This window comes from Fusarium keratoplasticum, chromosome 5 (assembly GCF_025433545.1).
Source record: "Fusarium keratoplasticum isolate Fu6.1 chromosome 5, whole genome shotgun sequence".
Taxonomy (NCBI): Eukaryota; Fungi; Ascomycota; class Sordariomycetes; order Hypocreales; family Nectriaceae; genus Fusarium; species Fusarium keratoplasticum.
The window spans coordinates 3,305,113-3,322,731 of record NC_070533.1 but is presented as its reverse complement, the minus strand read 5'-3'; the positions used below and the strand labels follow the sequence as shown (position 1 = coordinate 3,322,731).

The following is a 17,619-nucleotide window of genomic DNA, read 5'->3' as shown; positions in this document are numbered from 1 at the left end:
TGGCGAGGATTACGGCTGTCTAAAGGCAGCGCGGAAGGGATAGATCTGGATCTATTCGGTGGGTTAGTAGAGGCACATGGCTATTTGTTTGCTGGGTGTTCTCACCTTGTCCATGTCCCACACGCCAGAGGTAGCATAGATGTCCTTGCTCAACTGCTCGCGCACCTCTTCGACCGACTTGGCCACGCAGACGAGGGTGCTGCCCATGAAGTCGAGGCTGTCAGGGCTGTCATCCTTGGGGACACTGTTCAAAAGGGCACCTTTGCACATAGTTAGCTTCTCTCGCTTGATGAGCGAGATACCTAAGTGTTGTAACATACCTCCCGTCTTCCAGCTTCCGTTCTCAACATTAGGCTGCATATTGCTGAAATGAATACTACAGACATTAGTATACGTTAAAATTACAGCCAATTGAATGCTCACTGTCTAACTTCGAGCCTCTTCTCGCGAACGCCAGGCTTGTCCGGGACGACGACGAGGAACTCGTACTTGCCGGGGGGCACCGAGACGGACTGCATTGTGCGAATCGTAGTAAGACGAGGGGTGACTCTAAATCGAGAAAGGGAACTTGGCGAGATTCGAAGACGTGATGCCATTGGAAAAGGTTTGGTTCAAGACGTTAGCAAGGTAGGTTTATATCGTTGAGGTTTCGTAGAGGTAGCTGCGGGGGTGACGATTCGAGGTGGGGTACAAAGGCGCGCCGAGTGCGCCTTTCGAATCGACATGAGCTCTCCACCGAGGATGTGAGGAGGTTGACGATGCCGATGGGTCGGCTTGCGGCGGTATATGGCAAGGTGTTTTTAACAGGCGTGGTATGCTATAACTTAGCTGGGCGATCTGTGACTGTAGCTAATAATATGAATGTCATGGTGTCATGTCATGATAGGTTCATAGGGAACCAGTGCAGTAGAATGCGCCACTGCCAATTACATATACGTGCAAAACTAGTACCATTGAGGCGTTTATTTAATTACGAATTTTCTTTATTGTTGTTGTTGCGTTGGCTTTCACGACTCCATGAAGTCGTGGGCACAATTGAGGTCGTTCATGTCCAGGGTATGCGCTGGAAAGGGAACAAAGCACGATAACTCCCGAGGTTAGTATGAAGATTAACGTCCCAAAAGTTGCATGTTGAATGCGATGGCTACCGTTTTTTCTCTCTCTCCTTTAGTTCGCATCATATATGACCAATGTCGAGAATTGCCGCTGGCAATGCTATAGTATCAGCCAGTATGGAGGTGCTGGGCAGAACACCGTACGAGTTGATCAGCTGAGAGCTATGCTCCCACTACAGATGTGAAGAGGGCGACCGAACCATCTCTTCTACGCAATGGGGGGGGGGGGGGATGATAAAATCCACGGTCATTGGGAATAACAGACGACTTGAATTCTATTCCTTGGAAAAGGCCATAACGCTGCTTACCAAAAAACCTCAAGCTCATGACAAACTCTTGGGAGCTTGTTGGTCCCCGACTTCGGCTACAAAGCTTCAAAGAGCTCCCCCTCAATCGCCCGGGGTATCACAAACGGGGTCTCATGGCCGATTGTGTCCTCGTGCGAGATTGAGTCACATTGGAAAAAAAAAAGGATTGGAGAGAAACCTGGTACAAGTAGATCGGCGACACAGATTTCCGACCTGTGACGACAGTTGCCATCCTCAAGGGGAAATACGTCCTGGGTCAAATGATGTGTCCCCATTCCAGGGTAGCTGTTTTCAGCTCCGAGGCAAGCAAGTCATCCCGCAACCCGGAGACCCCGGGAAGAAGGGCTGTGTAACGACTCCCCGAACTCACTCCGTCTTTCTCCTCGGGGGAGCATAGGCCAGCCGGATATAACGTCACCGCCCATCACACGCCGCCGTCCGGCCCAAGCGTTCATCAGAGAAATTCTTGCGTCGGGTATCGTATGTCATCATGCTATCTATGGGGGACCAGAGGGGAGGGGATATGCTGGCGATGGGTTAGGGTCGGTTGCCACGTTGGCCCCGGACGATGGTGCCATAGATTCGCGTAGATGCGAGAGAAAGAGTGTCCTCTAGAGTAACTTTTCAAGTATTCTTCCCTTTAAGCAGTTTGTTGTTTTGCAGTGTCTGCAGTACGGGCGAGCGCCGGAGCATACGGAGATGGAACCCGGCGTCTCTCCGCTACAGCTCCGAAAAAGGACCATCAAAGCTCGGCGTTGCCTCTCCGCCCACCCCCCATGTCGTCAAGGCCCACGGGATCGATGGTCTCGAGAACGTAAGAAAAAAAAAAAGAGGCCATCGGCCGGGCCGGAGCATTCAGACAAGGGGAAAGGTTTCTCACAGAGATGAGAGAAAACTACAGAGACAATAGAGAGAGAGAGTCAAATCCCGGCAAGGTCCCTTGCCTCATGGCACACCCCGTCACACCACCCGTGACTAGCTTAGAAAACGCGCAACTTTTTTGGGGACCGGGGTTTGGTTGGTTTTCCCGCATTGGATCTGAGCTTTTACCCCGTTCTACCTTGTTCGGGAGGGAGCTGTAGATGCGGCGAGAGGCGGCGAGAAACATGGCGGCCTTGCCTTGGGAGGAAAAACAAGGTCAGCTGAGCCCCGGTGGTTGGCAATTGGATCGTGCCAGGGTAGCTTGGGTTCAATGATATAATAATGTCTTGCTTCGCACCTCGATAGCTTCCCTTTTGTCTCTTCACTCTTCATCACATTTCATACAATAGCTACATCATAGCAAGCAATCATCATATCCATTGGATACTAAACACTTATACACCTACAAACAACCATCTACCTATGCCCTACATTCTACCTGAGACGACGCTGGACACCATCTACCTGCCCCCCTCCCAGAAGAACCACATCATGGCTCCCTCCGTCTTCGTTCTCCTCCACCGGGACACCTCGTCCACCGTCTCCATCGTCTCCGTCTTCCTCGACCTCCAAGACGCCAACGCTGCCTGTCTGCACAGCGCCCAAGAGGCCGGTGTCGAGGTCAAGCCCGCCGCCGACTCTGAGAAGAAGGAGTCTGAGAAGCCCTCCCTCAACAAGGAGCCCCTCCGCTGGGAGGCCGCAGACGGCACCTCTTCGTGGGTTGAGCGACACACTGTGACTCCCCGCAAGAATCTCGGCCCCAGCGCCGCCGAGCGACCCAGCGGTCTCAAGAGGAACGACAGCCGCCTGTACATCAACGACGAGGATGATGTGATTGAGCTTGCCGACGACGACGGCCACTACGACTAGAAGGTCTTCACAAAAACGACAGGGTTTTGGATTTTAGACGAGATGCAAGTAATGCGGAGTTAATCTATGAGATCTGCAGGCAGAGAAGCAAAAAAGCAGAGGGCGGGGCTGGGTTTCTTCGACAGGGGGAGAAGTAATGATATGCTCATGAGACAGCCTGGTTGTGGATAATTGGTTTCAAAGTAGCAGGTTTTCAGCGAATGCCTTCATGAACATATGAGAAACAATCTCTCTTTGACTTGAGCCTTCTATCCAAATGTATACCGATTCTTCCCCAGTGACTTGAGATGTATGTGTATAGATATCCTGTACTAGTGTATACCGTTGTAAATAATCCTGCCTTTACAGCTTGGCCTTGGGAGTCTCCTGCTTCATCATGGTCTCGGCCACGATCCTCCTTTGGATCTTGCCCGTCGCCGTCTTGGGCATCACCTCGGTGAAGTAAACCTAACCATCATTAGCATCTCTCGTCATCTAAGTGAAGAGCAAACTCACCTTCTTGGGCACCTTGAACTTGGCAGATCGCTCCTCCACCCAGCCCTTGAGCTCGCTGGCCGTCAGCTTCTCGCCGTTCTTGAGAACCACCGCCACGCCAATGTCCTGACCGTACACCTCGTCGGGGATAGCAAAGCTGACGGCCTCGCTGACCTTGGGGTGGCGGGTCAGGACATTGTCCAGCTCGATGGGGCTAATCTTCTCGCCGCCCTTGTTGATGAGCTCCTTGATGCGGCCGGTGATGATGATATATCCGTCCTCGTCCTTCTTGCCCTGGTCACCCGTGCGGAAGAAGCCGTTCTTGTGGTAAGAAGAAGCGTTGGCTGAGGGGTTGTTGAGATAACCCTTGGTCACGTTCTCGCCCTTGATGCAGATCTCGCCCTCGGAGCCCTGGGACACCTCCTCACCCTGGTCGTTGAGGATCCTGACCTCGACGCCCTGGCCGATACCGACGGTGCCAGCCTTTCTCTTGGCAGGGGGAAGAGGGTTCGACGTCATCTGGTGCGACGCCTCGGTCATGGCGTAAGCCTCGAGGACGGGGGCGTTGTATGTCTCCTCGAGCTGCTGGAAGACGGTGGGCGACAGGGGGCTGGAGCAGGAGCGGATGAAGCGAATGCTTGGCTTGGGGCTCGGGGGAGGGTTCTTGAGCAGGATCTGATGGATGGTAGGGACGGCTGTGTACCAGTTGGCCTTGTGGGCGATAAAGTCGACCCAGAACTCAGAGGCTGAGAACTTGGTGGGCACGACCATGGAACCGCCGGTGAAGAGGGGCGCTAGGAGACCGCAGAGCAGGCCGTGGACGTGGAACAGAGGCATGACCAGCATGGTTCGGTCCTTATCGGTGAGCTGATATGTCTGCTTGATGTTGTCTGGTAGGGTCAGTCAGCGGTGTTCACTCAAAGCTCTCACAATGACATACGCATAGTTCGGGTCAGGTTGCGATGAGTGAGAGGAACCTAGAAATGTGAGATTTTGACCATGAATGAGTTATAGTTATCATGTACTCACCACCTTGGGTCGAGATGTAGTGCCACTATCCAGTGTTAGTGAGAGTGAGATATCAGGCATATCATGAGATAACTAACCTGGTGTGGAGAATGAGAGCAACATCATCAGGCTCAGCAGTCAAGACCTTTTCCGTCTTACCCTTCAGGAGGCCATAGTCCTTGACGTCCAGAGCAACCTCGCCCTTGGAGGTGTCCCAGTAGCACTCTGCGACAGCGGCATTGAACTTCTTGGCGGCCTTGACGCTGGGAGCGTTGGCAGCCCAGGCACCCCGGGGAACGAGGACGATGGCGCTCTTGACGTCGTCAATGTAAAACTCAAACTCGTCCTGCTTGTAGTTGGGGTTGAGAGGCGCAGCGATGCCGCGCTGCCACGAGGCGGCCAGGAAGGAGACGATGAACTCGTACGAGTTGACGAGGGCGATGCTCACGGGCGCGGCCTTGGTGATGCCGAGGTCGGCGAGCTTGCGCTGGAAGGCGGACACGTCGGCCTGGAGCTCCGAGTAGCGCTTGGTGAGGGCGTTGGGCTTGGAGGGCACGATGACGGCCTCGGCGAGGGGATTGCCCTGGTTGATGGCGGTTTGGAGGGTCAATGCCATGATTGCGCAAGATCAGGTGAATGGATGAAGGTTGAGTGAGAGAGGCTCGGGATACGCAGGGCCGAGGGTTTATCGGGAGTTGTTGTCCAGTAATGGGATGCGACCTCTTTGAACAGAACGGGGTATTAACGTCGAGTCACGATGATGGAAAGAAAAAAGATAAAGATCAAAACCACGTTCAACGGGCTCAACTTTGTTAGCTTTCGGCTGCTCGCTCGCTGGTGATAGGGGAACGGTGACGTGCTTCTTGGCTCGTCCGGGGGCCCCTCGGCTTCCATCCGACCGCCCACCGAACCCAGCCCGCCCCGTCCCTAGAGCCCATAATTACGGGGTGGGAAGACGCGGGCCAGCCTGTAACAGCAGGGATACGGGGGAATTTCAGGGGATGCTTCCAGAACGAGTTGCCCTGGACACGGGAGGGAAGAGAGGAGCTGTCATGATATGGGGCATTTTGAGGCCCAACACGTCAGCTTTTGTATGCTTGAGGCTCTGGAGATCTCTCGTCATTGTGCATGCCCGGATAAAGCAGGCTGGTCTAGGGATACTACATCGAGATACAACGGCACGAGCCATATATCTGCCTTTATCCATCCATATCCTTCATAGCGGCTAAATTGATCCATGGATCTCGGAGCCTGGAACTGTCAAGCTCCATGTGGCTGGCGCCGGAAATCGGCAGGACCGTCTGGGCAGAAAAAGCCTTGGGTTAGACTTGGCCTGGGGCCATTAATTAATTGGCGGGGTTTTAGATGGACGTTAGGTTAGGCTGTTCTGGCTGCAAGCTGCACCTCCGCTGCAACTTAGGGGCATCAACGCCTGAACTCACCACCTACTCCATTGGGACAACCGCTCTCTCCCATCCTCGAGCTGCGCCTCCATCTTCTCCCCCGCTGTCGTCTCCCCCGTCGCATCTACAGCTTCAACTTTACTAGTAGTTCCATTCATACACGATAGTCGCCTCGAGGTCTCCCGTCTCCATCTCCTCCCGGCTCTGCCATCACGTGTATGCCTCCTCTTCAGCGACCAACGATCCCCCTCCTCCCCGCTCTGATCCGACTACATCCAGACGTCGCCCATCATGGCTGAGGTGGACGAAATGCCCACCTTTGGCGCCGAGCTCAAGGTTGGTTGCCTCTTTATCCGATAATACCCTCGACTTGTTTCGCCTCTGGCTCTTGCTTTGGCATTGCTGGTTGCGCCCCCTGCAGATCCGACAACCGAGACTCGACTTGGGCTTGATGTGGACTCGTACAGCTGACAAACATGCCAGGACGGCTTCAAACCCGCCAATGCTTGGGTCGGACATGGCATCGCATGGCTTGAAGATATCCAGCAGTTCTACCGAGAACGCGCTGTCATCGAGAAGGAATACAGCGCCAAGCTGACGGCTCTCGCAAAGAAGTACTTTGAGAAGAAGAATAAGAAGACGGCCCAGTTGAGCGTTGGCGATTCTCCCGCCATGACGCCCGGCTCACTTGAGAGGTATGGCAGACCGAAGCTATCATCCGTCCTTCAGCGGTCCGGTTTGTGCGCATTCGTGCTAACTACGTCAGCGCCTCATTGACGACATGGACAACCCAGCTTACGACGCTCGAATCCCGCGCCGGCGAACACGATAAATATGCCAACAGTCTTGTATCCCAGGTCGCCGAGCCGCTCAAGTTCTTCGGTACCCGGTTCGAGGAACTGCGCAAACGCCATGCCGAATATGCCGCCAAGCTCGAGCAGGAGCGCGATGGCTCGTATGCCGCCCTCGCCAAGACCAAGGCCAAGTACGACACCGTGTGCCAGGAGGTTGAGGCCAAGCGCAAAAAGACCGAGTCGCATTACGACAAGGCCAAGGCCCAGAGTGCCTACCAGCAGCAGCTCTTTGAGATGAACAATGCCAAGAACACTTATATCATTTCCATCAACGTTACCAACAAGCAAAAGGAAAAGTACTATCACGAATATATCCCCGAGGTTATGGATAGTCTACAGGACCTGAGCGAATTTCGAACGACAAAGCTCAACAGCCTCTGGACCGTTGCGACCAACCTCGAATCCGACATGCTGCAGCAGAGCAATGGCATGATTCAGCACCAGGGCACCGAGATTCTGAGGAACCTGCCACATCTCGACTCCATGATGTACATTCAGCACAACATTGGCTCATGGAGGGAACCTCCGGATAAGCAATTCGAGGCTAGCCCCGTCTGGCATGACGACGGAACCATGGTGGTTGACGAGACGGCCAAGATTTACCTGCGCAACGTCTTGAGCAAGTCTAAATCGCAACTGGGCGAGCTACGGAGGGAAGTGGATAAGAAGCGAAGAGAGGTCGAGGGCGTGAGACGCTTGAAGCAACGAGTCCGAGAAGGCAAGGAGAAGAAGGACGAAGTCGAAGTTGTCCGTACCCTCTTTGCGATGCAAGAAGATCTTCACGCCGTTGATCGTCAGCGGCTGACGGCCGAGGTCGAGACGTCGACCATCACATCCGTTGTCGGCGATGTTACCCTCGGAGCTAAGAACCACAACTTTAAGGGTCAGACATTCAAGATACCTACCAACTGCGACCTCTGTGGTGAGAGGATCTGGGGATTGAGCGCCAAGGGATTCGACTGTCGGGACTGCGGCTACACGTGTCATAGCAAGTGCGAGATGAAGGTGCCCGCCGACTGCCCTGGCGAACAGACAAAGGAGGAGCGCAAGAAGCTCAAGGCTGAACGGCAGGACTCTGCGAACAAGCTGCTCAAGCCGAGCGCCACCATGACATCGACGCACTCAGCCACTTCGGACGGGCCCGACCTCACCCGTTCCAACACCATGACCTCTCTCAGCTCACACTCGGCACGCCCGTCCTTGTCAGGCTCCGTGTCTGGGCAGCGCAGTCCTGCTGAGGAGACGCCTCCTGAGGTCGGCCCCCGGCCAAGCATCTCGTCTAAGACGTCCAACACTGTGCGCAAGAACCGAATCATGGCGCCTCCACCAACAGCCTACATCACAGATGGAGGAGCTAGCGCACCAAACGGCGGCGACAAGGAGGAAAAGAAGGGCAAGATGTTGTATGCTTTCGAAGGGAGCGGTGACGGCGAGCTTACAGTACCAGAAGGCCGGGATGTGGTTCTGCTCGAACCTGATGGTAAGTGTGACTATTCCCTATCATGATCATGACATGTTCTAACTGTGTCGCAACAGACGGCTCCGGCTGGATAAAGGTCCGCCTAGGCTATAAGGAAGGCCTCGTCCCAGCATCATATGTAGAAATAACCACCACAACCACGCCCTCAGCGCCAGCACCCGCGGCCAGGCCCTCATCCACGTACTCGACGTCCACCACCTCGTCGGTAACAGCCTCGACCAAGAAGAAGGGCCCTGCTGTGGCGCCTAAGCGCGGCGCAAAGAAGCTCCGCTACGTCGAGGCGCTGTACGAGTACACGGCACAGAGCGAGACGGAGCACTCCATGGCAGAGGGCGAACGCTTCGTCCTCGTGCAGGATGACCCGGGCGATGGCTGGGTCGAGGTTGAAAAGGCGGGCGTCACGGGAAGCGTGCCTGCGAGCTACGTCCAGGCTGTCTAGAGAACTGAGAGGGGGTGCAGGTGCGAGGCCTGCCGTCGGAGGATGGCGCGGCAGAGGACGAACAAGCTGTAGCTTGAGAAGTGGCAGTGTATATATGAACGGGTTGTGAGCCAGAGATACTTGCTGGGATTCTACCATGTGAGTCTTGACTTGGGAAGAGATGGTAGACAAAAAAAGTCGAGCCCAGAAAGAGGGGAGGTATTCGTGTACATTGTGGCATAGCATTCACGGGAGGGGAAAGTACATAACGCATCATCATCATCATGTTCATGAACATGCTTGTACCGAGGCCGTGGGTCCGTGTTGATTCCTCATGTTGCTGACGAAGTCGTCGTGCGTGGTGTCTTTGCCACGACCGAGCGTCCCGGGGACACCCGGTGAGATCCGTGAGCTCAAAGCATCACAGTAAACATGAGACGAAAGCAGTGAAGACAAGATGAGAACAGTGACACAAGACTGGACGATTCCTTCATCCCGTCACGTATAGATTTCATGAAAAAGAGAAAAAGGTGGGAGGCAAAAGGGGCAAGCCGTCTATATATATTACACGATTGTACATCAAAGTCCATCCATATTTCCCTTGACCCGCCTGCTCATCATCTCGTAAAAAAACCTGTAAACCTAGGCCGGTCCTGGGCATTCCGCCCTTTGGTCGTTCTCTTCGTCCATCGCTTGTGCGTGTGCGTGCAGTGTAAAATAGGAGGGGGATATCATCTCTTCCAGAGCCTTCAAATCAAACGCCACGCCGTAAAGGAGGAGGGGGATAAAATATAACAGAAGAGCGCAAAAATTGGGTTCGTATAAAAGCAAATGCAGTTCATCCTTGGGGGCAGCCCTGTGCCGTATATGGGACCAAACGCCGAGCGGAATGTAGCTGAAAGGGGAGGTCGTCCGAAGAGAACTGGCAGAGCAAAAACAGTCTATCCGCTGTTCAAGAGTTGTAGTCGCAAAGTTTCATCGCGCAGGATTGAGCTGAGATTCGAAATCCACGCCTGGTGCTGATCGGTTTCCTAAATCATCTGTGCCGTAGGAGCTCCCAGGGTGTGCTGGCCGAGTCCATGACGCAGAGCATCTTGGAGCTCGGCGATCTGAGCCATCATGGCGAGCGAATGCTGTGACTGTGTGTCCATCTCTGCCTTGAGCTTCTCGTTCTCTTCCTTGAGACGCTTGACTTCCTCGCGGAGCTCAACCATCTCTTCGCTGGCCTGGGCACTTGAGCGGCGCTTGCGCTTCATGCCCACCTTCTCGGCGTCGTTTTCGTCCGGAGATTGAGCGGTATCGGCTGGGGGAGTGGTCCCGTCGGGATTGGTATGGACGCGGCGTAAATGTTCGTTCAGATTCTCTTGTCGTGAGAATCCCTTCCCTGTGTGTCGCTTGCAGTTCGGATGAGGGCAGTTGACTGTATTCTTGGGACCGCCATGCTTGCCGTGAACCTCTCGCTCGTGTCGGAGCAACCCGCCCGAGTAGGTGAAACCGGGGAGATTCTCGCATCCGTCGGCAGGACATCGATAGGGTCGCTCGTGCTTGTCCATGTGCTTGCTGAGAAATGGTTAGCATGCGCTTAACATGGGTGGCGATATCGGAGAGACTTACTTCCACTCGCACTTGCGCGAAAATGTTCTCACTTCCTCCTTACACTCGTCGAGCGGGCAGTGGAATTTTCCGTCCGCTTGCTTCACAACATCTCGGTCGGGCTTGGGAATCGGCTTGATACGGGACGCAGGAGGAGACCCGGCTCCTGGCGATAGGTCCTTGTCTTCGGGTAGAGGTTCGAGAGAAGGCTCTTGCATCGTCGCCTGGATCGGAGAGGGGAAGGTCGAATGTGTTAGGTCGAGCCGTGTTGCTTCTTGGACGGCAGCGGCATCCTCAGGCATCATGCCTCGATCATCTCCAAGCACGCCTGTGTTGTCGGGAAGCATGGCCGCCTCGGTTGTGTAATGGCTCAGTTGTTCGGCGACATCGTTGTCGGTAAACCGCTGGTCGGCAGTATGATCATGGTCGTCGCCGATGGGAGGATAGCCACCCTCGTGGATAAAGGTCCGGGGCTCGTACGCGACACTCATGGCGCCTACGAATTGATGTCGTCGAGGCTCTGCTGCAGTAGATGACGCGGGTGTTGCGGGAAGCGAGAAGGCGATGTCGAGCCGTCGCGGGGCTATTTGAAGTCGTCGATGAAGAGGAAGGAGGGTATCGGGTTGCACTGTGCGTCGGAGTCGGAGTCCAAAAGGCCGGGTCGGATCAACGGTTATGGTAGGCCGTTATGCAGATGCGCTTCGATATGATATGAAATGTGATGGTGAGTAAAGCTCGGCTCGAATGGAGGCCTGAAAAATAGGGCTGGTATGAAGGTCGGAAGCCAACGGGAAACGGGGCGGAGCCAAGAGGCTTGACGTGGGTGGATTAGTCAAACTTGTTCACGTGATCGCGCGGAAGTGCGTGGCCAATGCGTCAACGTGTTAAAGAGGTACGTATCCGTAGGCTGTCAAGCATCAAGTGGCGCCGGTTGAGCCGAATCGTTTCGTTTGTCGCTTGCCTTGCTTAATGGATACGTCGCGCCACGATGCGAATGAGGCTGTATTAGTAGGTATCCAGAGCCTTCTAGGCAGACAGCCTGATGACTCGAAACGGAAGGTCCTGACAGTCCTTTGGCTTGGAAGTCCGGAAGTGCGTAGAAAGACGTGACTCACGGCCGTGCCTCTTAGTGGCGCCTCGCGATGGAGGCGTGGGGAAGGGGGCAAGGCTGCGACGCGACTGTGAACGGCTGAACTAACAGCATGCAGAGTGCCAATATATCGTGCGTCTCCGCCTTGCGCTGCCTGCTCCCGCTGAGGGAGCCCGTTAGCTGTTGCCCAGTCTTTACTCAAAGACTGGCTGTACGGTTGGGTCTGATGCCATGCGAGCCACGCCAACCGCAGGCTCAATATGCTCCCCCAGCAGCATCTCGTGACCTCGTTCACGGTGTCTTCGGCCAAGCTGACTTTGCTTATTGGAGGGACCTGGTCACCCGGCATCGACTTTGCCCATGTCCCACTCGGTGACGTGCACTATACACAGGAGCTGCCTGATCCCAGTTCCCAAGGACTTGAGGTTGCGTCAGGGTCGCAAGCTGGCGAGATCTGGCTGACACGTCCAAGCATGAAACTGTGTATCCAGATAGTCCCTATTGGACGTTGCGTAGCCAAGCGGACAGGGACCTGTATGTGTGAGCTTCCTGAAGGAGGCGAGGCAGAGGCCATGACTGGTTAGTTGGGCTGAGTATTGAGGGTCTGTCCCTCACAGGCGCCTGAGTCACCTCGTCCTGTTGTTAGGTACTTTCGTTGGTGAGGCATCCAGTAACTGTCTGCAATGTGGCAAGTGTTGGCGCTGGACAACTTTGTCCAACGTGAAACCGCAAATGGGTCGAGATGATGGCCTCGGGCACAACATCTGCGAATATCAGAGCAACAAGTGACAGCCAAAGCTAGACCTGTCAGCGTGTTGTGGACTCATCGCGTTGGTATCCGGATGCGAGGGCTCCAGCATGTGAGTGGCACAAGGGGGTGACGACGATGGATGGATGTTGAGCCTGAGGCATTGGCGACGGTCGGAATGGTCGGTCCCAAGGCTCCAAGGCCGTCAACAGCGACGCCCGCTAGAAAACACTCGAGTAGGGAGCAATTGATCCGCCATGGATAATTCCAGCAGAGATCGGAGCGACGGGTGTTGGTGATGGTCCATGGATCCAATGTCGGTCGGGAGGGAGTGAGTGATGAGGGGAAATACGGGGACTGCAGGTTTGGAGACACCTTGTTGTTTTGGGCGTCTTGGTTCGTTCTAGGTTGTAAGGCACTTCTGCATTTACACCCGAAATATGAGGTTGAACTTCCCGTCGATACGGTCTGGCCTGTCTGCACAAGGGCCAACCCCAAAACAGCTAATACGCCTGGACTGTAATACCACACAAATTGTGCACATCATCATTGGTGAGCGATGGTGGTTGCATTTCGGGTCGTCGCTGGTTGTTGGCTCATCGACATGAATTGTTTTAGATCTTGTCTCCTTGGGTGGTAAATACATTTCATCCATTGCTACCAACACCGAAACAGAACCAACGATATACTTGCACAACTTGTGCAGTTTACAGTTTAATAATCATGCCGTTTGAGCTTACGGCGTTGATCGCTGCAATGAAGCGTTCCCCGCGTCCGATCATGAAGGAGGCCGCTGTCGATTGGTGCCAAGATGCACAAGCAGCGCCGCCGAAGGAGGTGGCTTACTACCCCTTCCGAGCAGTTCACGATGCTTCACTGTTATATCGCAGCACTGCGTGAAAGCTCCTGTTTGCTAGTATAGGCCGAGATGCGCTACAACAAGAGGTTGCGCCGCAACACAGGTACTAGTTGTCTGAGGCCGCAAGCCACTTTTACGCTTCACTCATCGTTCGCACAACGGTAATTACTATTGATCAAGGGTTTGAGGTGTCTCGATCAATTATATATACCTGCGCGACTTCATGCCACGCTCCTTCTGTTCTTCATCAGTGTTCACTCTTCAACCTTCTCAGTAATACTCAGTCTTAGGCATCTCGTCTCAACACTGCTCTTCACATAAGCACATACATACATACACTCATACACTCACACACCATGTCGATAGGCAAAATCTCCACCTGCCTCTGGTTCGAAAACCAGGCCGAAGAAGCGGCAAACTACTACGTCTCCATCTTTGCACCAAACTCCAAAATCACCACGATCCAACGCTACTCCGAGGCCGGCAAGGAGCAGCACGGCCGCGAGCCCGGGTCCGTCATGGTGGTCGAGTTCGACCTCCGGGGCCACCACTTTGTCGCCCTCAACGGCGGGCCCGCCCCGTGGAAGTTCAGCGAAGCCATCTCCCTCATGGTCGACTGCAAGGACCAGGCAGAGGTGGACCACTTCTGGGAGAAGCTGGGGGAGGGCGCTGATCACTCTCGCCAGCAGTGCGGGTGGCTTGGCGACAAATTTGGCATCGCGTGGCAGGTTGTGCCGACCGTGTTGAAGGAGATGCTGAACTCGGGGGATAAGGCGGCGGCGGACAGGGCGACCGTGGCTATGATGAAGATGAAGAAGCTTGATATTGCGGAGTTGGAGAAGGCGTTCAAAGGATGAGGCAACTTGACAGGTGCATCCGGTCCTATGATTGGTATTTTAACTTGTTATGATGCCTTTTAGGTAATGCTTATGATACGGCGTGCGTTAAAGGATACCTTAGGTATATGTTTAGGCACAGGCCCAATACAATTAAAAAGCTCAAAGCAGCTTCAAACTCTACTCAATTTATTGCACCTCGATAAATTTGAGCCAACTCACATCATGTTGAGCTTCAGAGACGGCGGTCGACAGGGGCCTACCCACTCAAGATCTCGTCATCCACTGAGTGCCCGAGTGGGGACCTGAAGAGTTCATGAATGGTTCATGTCATTCCACCTTCTGGGGCCCTGGCGACGAGCCGCAGGGAGATCCTAGGTATGCCAGAGCAAGACGAGACTTGAAAATTGTTCTGAGCCTCGCCGTCACGCTACCACATACGGAGGTGAATTCGCCGTTGCTTGACCTTCTCCGAGAAATACCTCGGCGACCATGCCCCGAGATTCGGTTATTTGCCGAGCCGTCTAGTTGAGGACTTGGGCTCATGAGGCCGAGAGCGGCTTTTTATACCCGCGTGATGGTCTGCAGGAGCCAGGGCCGGTTAGATTCCGACCCAGCCCTGTGGATTGAGTGCATGGCCTGGTCTGCCGTCTAAAGTGTTACCATCTCCATCACATCACGCCCGAGTTGACAGCATGCCACGGACTGAAAAGATGGAGGGAGGAGACTTGTCCATGATACCTAGTTACGTTATACCTGTTCCTACACGCATGTACCCTCGTATGACTCTATCCACAAGTATCCAGAGCAATCACGCTGTCAGGAGCTCCCAAAGCTCTTCTCGTTGGCGGCTCCATTAGAGCTTTCCCCGGCCCACTACTGTAACTAGTTTTGAGCTCAATCCCCAATTATGCAAGCAGGGACAGTTGCTCCTTCGGTTTTAGCGGCCTAGATCGGCTCACCCACCCTCCTCCACCTTAATCAATCTTTTTTATCTCCCCCTCTCGATCCATTTTCTTCCCTCCAACATCAAACTTGTTTCTTGCTTCTTATTACTTTTCGAAGGAATCGCTTTAGAAACCCTCTCGGCTGGCATTGCCTCTCTTCCATCTACACTCACATAAAACAGCTGTCACCAACGCTGAGCTTTCTTCATATCGCCTGCAACAGACTTATAGCACGCTCCTCCATTGCTTTCAAGTCCGAGCATGGCAGAACCAGCTCCCAGCTCGCTCGCTAGTGATGGCCAGCATGATGAGCAGGCTTCAAAGCCTCAGCACTCCACCAATGTGCTCGTGAACCAGGAAGAGGGGAATGCCCGAGAGGGTGACTATGATATGGAGACAGTCGAACGTGTGTATCGGTATGTGGCCGCAATCTCCTCTTGACCAACAGTTTACTCACAAAAACAACAGAAAGATTGATCTCCGCATCATTCCTGGTTAGTTCACATCTTCAAAATTGACAGAATAATATGCTCATCAGATTCACAGCTTTTTGGATCCTCTACTTCCTCTGTTCGGCCATCAGATCCAATATTGGAATTGCTCAGACTATGAACAAGGACAAAGGTCATGACCTCATGACCATGCTTGGGTTGACTCCTAAGGATACTTCGACTGCTCTGGCCCTGTTCTATGTCGCCTATGTCATCTTTGATTTCCCCTCCAACCTGGTCATGAGCAAGCTCAGCCCCCGTCTCTGGATGGCCCGTATTGTCTTCGCTACTGGCGTCGTCGGTGCCTGCTTCGCTGCTGTCCAAGATCCCTGGAGCGTCAAGCTTCTTCGATTCTTGCTCGGAGCTGTCATTGCAGGCATGTGGCCCGGCATGGCTTTCTACCTCACTCTCTTCTATCCTCCTTCGCGAACTGGAAAGAGAATTGGCATGTACTTTACTGCCGCTCAGGTCTCTGCCGCCGTGGTCGGTCTTGTGTCTGCGGGCTTCCAGCTCATGGACGGCAGCGGTGGTCTTGTCGGTTTCCGATGGATGTTCCTCATCTACGGTCTTGTCGCGGTTGTCTTGAGCTTCATCCTTCTCTGGTGGCTCCCTGATCGTCCTCTTGCGCCTGGCCAGACTCGACCTCGGACTGGCATCTTCAAGTGGCTGCCTCCTACCCCTGAGGTCCTCAAGGGCCAGGATGCCATCATCCACTACCATGACCTTCGCCGTGTCTACCACTCTCGTCCCTGGACTGCTAAGGACCTCCTCCACGTCCTCGTTGACTGGAGACTCTGGCCTCTGACCATGATGTACTTTGGTGTCGTCGGAGTTGGTATCGGCACTCAGCTGTATGGCTCTGTCATCATCGCCTCCATTCAGCCTGGCTCTAGTGGTGTCAAAGTGAGCTTGCTATTTGCTCCTATCTGGATCATGGATCTTATTGCAATCCTCATCGTCACCCCCATCTCGGACCGCTTCCATCGATCTCGCCCATACTTTTTCGCAGCTTCGGCTTGCATTCAGATCGCTGGCCTTCTCACTGTCACTCTGGCCACTAACAACGGTTGGGCTCGATACGGTGGCCTTCTCATGGTCGGCTTTGGCCTCGGCCCTACTGTCCCCATCTGCATGGCCTGGAGCTCCGAGATCTTCCAGAAGCGCCATGGTGAAGTTGGAGTTGCCGCCGCCACCGCCCTTGTCTCCGGCCTGGGTAACCTAGGAAGTGTTGTTACCACCTATGCTCTCTACACTGGTTGGCCCGAAGACGCTGCTCCTGGACCTCACCAGTACCGCAAGAGCAACTACACCATGATTGGAATTCTGTGCATGAGCATCCTCAGCGCCTTTGCCATGAAGGCTCTCCTCACTATTTTCGGCAACCCACCCAGCACCAAGCTCCAGGACGACTCGTCTAGTGAGTTTGACGACGGGGCGGCTCGACGGGAGGCCAACGAGCGTGGATTTGGCTCTCTTCCCTGGAAGAAGGCCAACCGTGCTTAATCCTCTTCAACACTAAGAGGGGTCGTTCGCCTGAACTTGATCTTCAACCATCGCCTCCGGCCGACGACCAATTCACTTCTCTACGGCATGTATTTCAACCTACGTGTCAGCTATTTTCCACGTAGCATCTCTCTTACTGAGCATGCTTTTACGACATCCACTTCACTATTTTGCCATGGCAAAGGCTCAGTCGCTGAACCTTTGAGGCGTCGCTATATCTCAATGCTTGACCTGTTCTGCGAGTCATTCATAGCGACGGCCTCAACAGCAACGTGTTTGTGGAAGACTATCCGACCTTGCGATGGACGTGGTGACAATGCTTCAGCGCTATTACCTCGCCCTCCGCCAGGTCAGACCCTCCCCGAGCATTCACGCCTTGCCAGGATTATCGTGCTTTTTCTTTTGCTTCGGCATTGATTTCACGCATCGTTTTGCTCTTTATGATACCCCATCAGCGTTTGTACACGCTGTCCTACGAGTTTCATGTCCCCTCGGCAGCGAAAGTGCTACTACGCCATCGCTTTGCGGATAGTGTGTTGAACCAGGGCCCGCGGCGACAATGCTGCTGCGCTATCGTTTGGCGGGCTCTGTGGGCGTTTAAACGTGTTGATTTTTTGGAGGGTGGAAAAAGGAATGTGGCCGTCATGGGCCAGGTGTGTTTGGGAGATGATTTACATCTGTCGTATTGTTCAAGACTAGAG

The 17,619-nt window shown here is 54.1% G+C and overlaps 7 protein-coding genes across 7 annotated transcripts; 4 read left to right on the top strand and 3 right to left on the bottom strand.

The window, feature by feature from the left end:
• Positions 1-9: 9 nt before the first annotated feature.
• Positions 10-596, bottom strand: NCS57_00767200 (YCII domain-containing protein; the record flags this gene model as incomplete). Its single annotated transcript, XM_053057515.1, has 4 exons — positions 10-51; positions 106-260; positions 321-376; positions 424-596. 4 exons carry the CDS (start codon positions 594-596, stop codon positions 10-12), a joined length of 426 nt encoding a protein of 141 aa, XP_052913710.1.
• Positions 597-2,767: 2,171 nt separating this feature from the next.
• On the top strand, positions 2,768-3,214 carry NCS57_00767100 (uncharacterized protein; the record flags this gene model as incomplete). Its single annotated transcript, XM_053057514.1, has 1 exon — positions 2,768-3,214. The coding sequence occupies one exon, from the start codon at positions 2,768-2,770 to the stop codon at positions 3,212-3,214; it is 447 nt and encodes a 148-aa protein (XP_052913709.1).
• Positions 3,215-3,556: 342 nt separating this feature from the next.
• Positions 3,557-5,312, bottom strand: NCS57_00767000 (uncharacterized protein; the record flags this gene model as incomplete). Its single annotated transcript, XM_053057513.1, has 5 exons — positions 3,557-3,661; positions 3,710-4,578; positions 4,629-4,665; positions 4,718-4,742; positions 4,795-5,312. 5 exons carry the CDS (start codon positions 5,310-5,312, stop codon positions 3,557-3,559), a joined length of 1,554 nt encoding a protein of 517 aa, XP_052913708.1.
• A 1,078-nt stretch (positions 5,313-6,390) lies between these two features.
• Positions 6,391-8,872, top strand: NCS57_00766900 (uncharacterized protein; the record flags this gene model as incomplete). Its single annotated transcript, XM_053057512.1, has 4 exons — positions 6,391-6,435; positions 6,583-6,794; positions 6,866-8,433; positions 8,490-8,872. The coding sequence occupies 4 exons, from the start codon at positions 6,391-6,393 to the stop codon at positions 8,870-8,872; spliced, it is 2,208 nt and encodes a 735-aa protein (XP_052913707.1).
• A 1,010-nt stretch (positions 8,873-9,882) lies between these two features.
• NCS57_00766800 (C2H2-type domain-containing protein) lies at positions 9,883-10,935 on the bottom strand (the record flags this gene model as incomplete). Its single annotated transcript, XM_053057511.1, has 2 exons — positions 9,883-10,411; positions 10,466-10,935. The coding sequence occupies 2 exons, from the start codon at positions 10,933-10,935 to the stop codon at positions 9,883-9,885; spliced, it is 999 nt and encodes a 332-aa protein (XP_052913706.1).
• Positions 10,936-13,497: 2,562 nt separating this feature from the next.
• Positions 13,498-13,998, top strand: NCS57_00766700 (3-dmu-9-3-mt domain-containing protein; the record flags this gene model as incomplete). Its single annotated transcript, XM_053057510.1, has 1 exon — positions 13,498-13,998. One exon carries the CDS (start codon positions 13,498-13,500, stop codon positions 13,996-13,998), a length of 501 nt encoding a protein of 166 aa, XP_052913705.1.
• A 1,187-nt stretch (positions 13,999-15,185) lies between these two features.
• On the top strand, positions 15,186-16,918 carry NCS57_00766600 (MFS domain-containing protein; the record flags this gene model as incomplete). Its single annotated transcript, XM_053057509.1, has 3 exons — positions 15,186-15,340; positions 15,393-15,418; positions 15,471-16,918. The coding sequence occupies 3 exons, from the start codon at positions 15,186-15,188 to the stop codon at positions 16,916-16,918; spliced, it is 1,629 nt and encodes a 542-aa protein (XP_052913704.1).
• Positions 16,919-17,619: the final 701 nt, after the last annotated feature.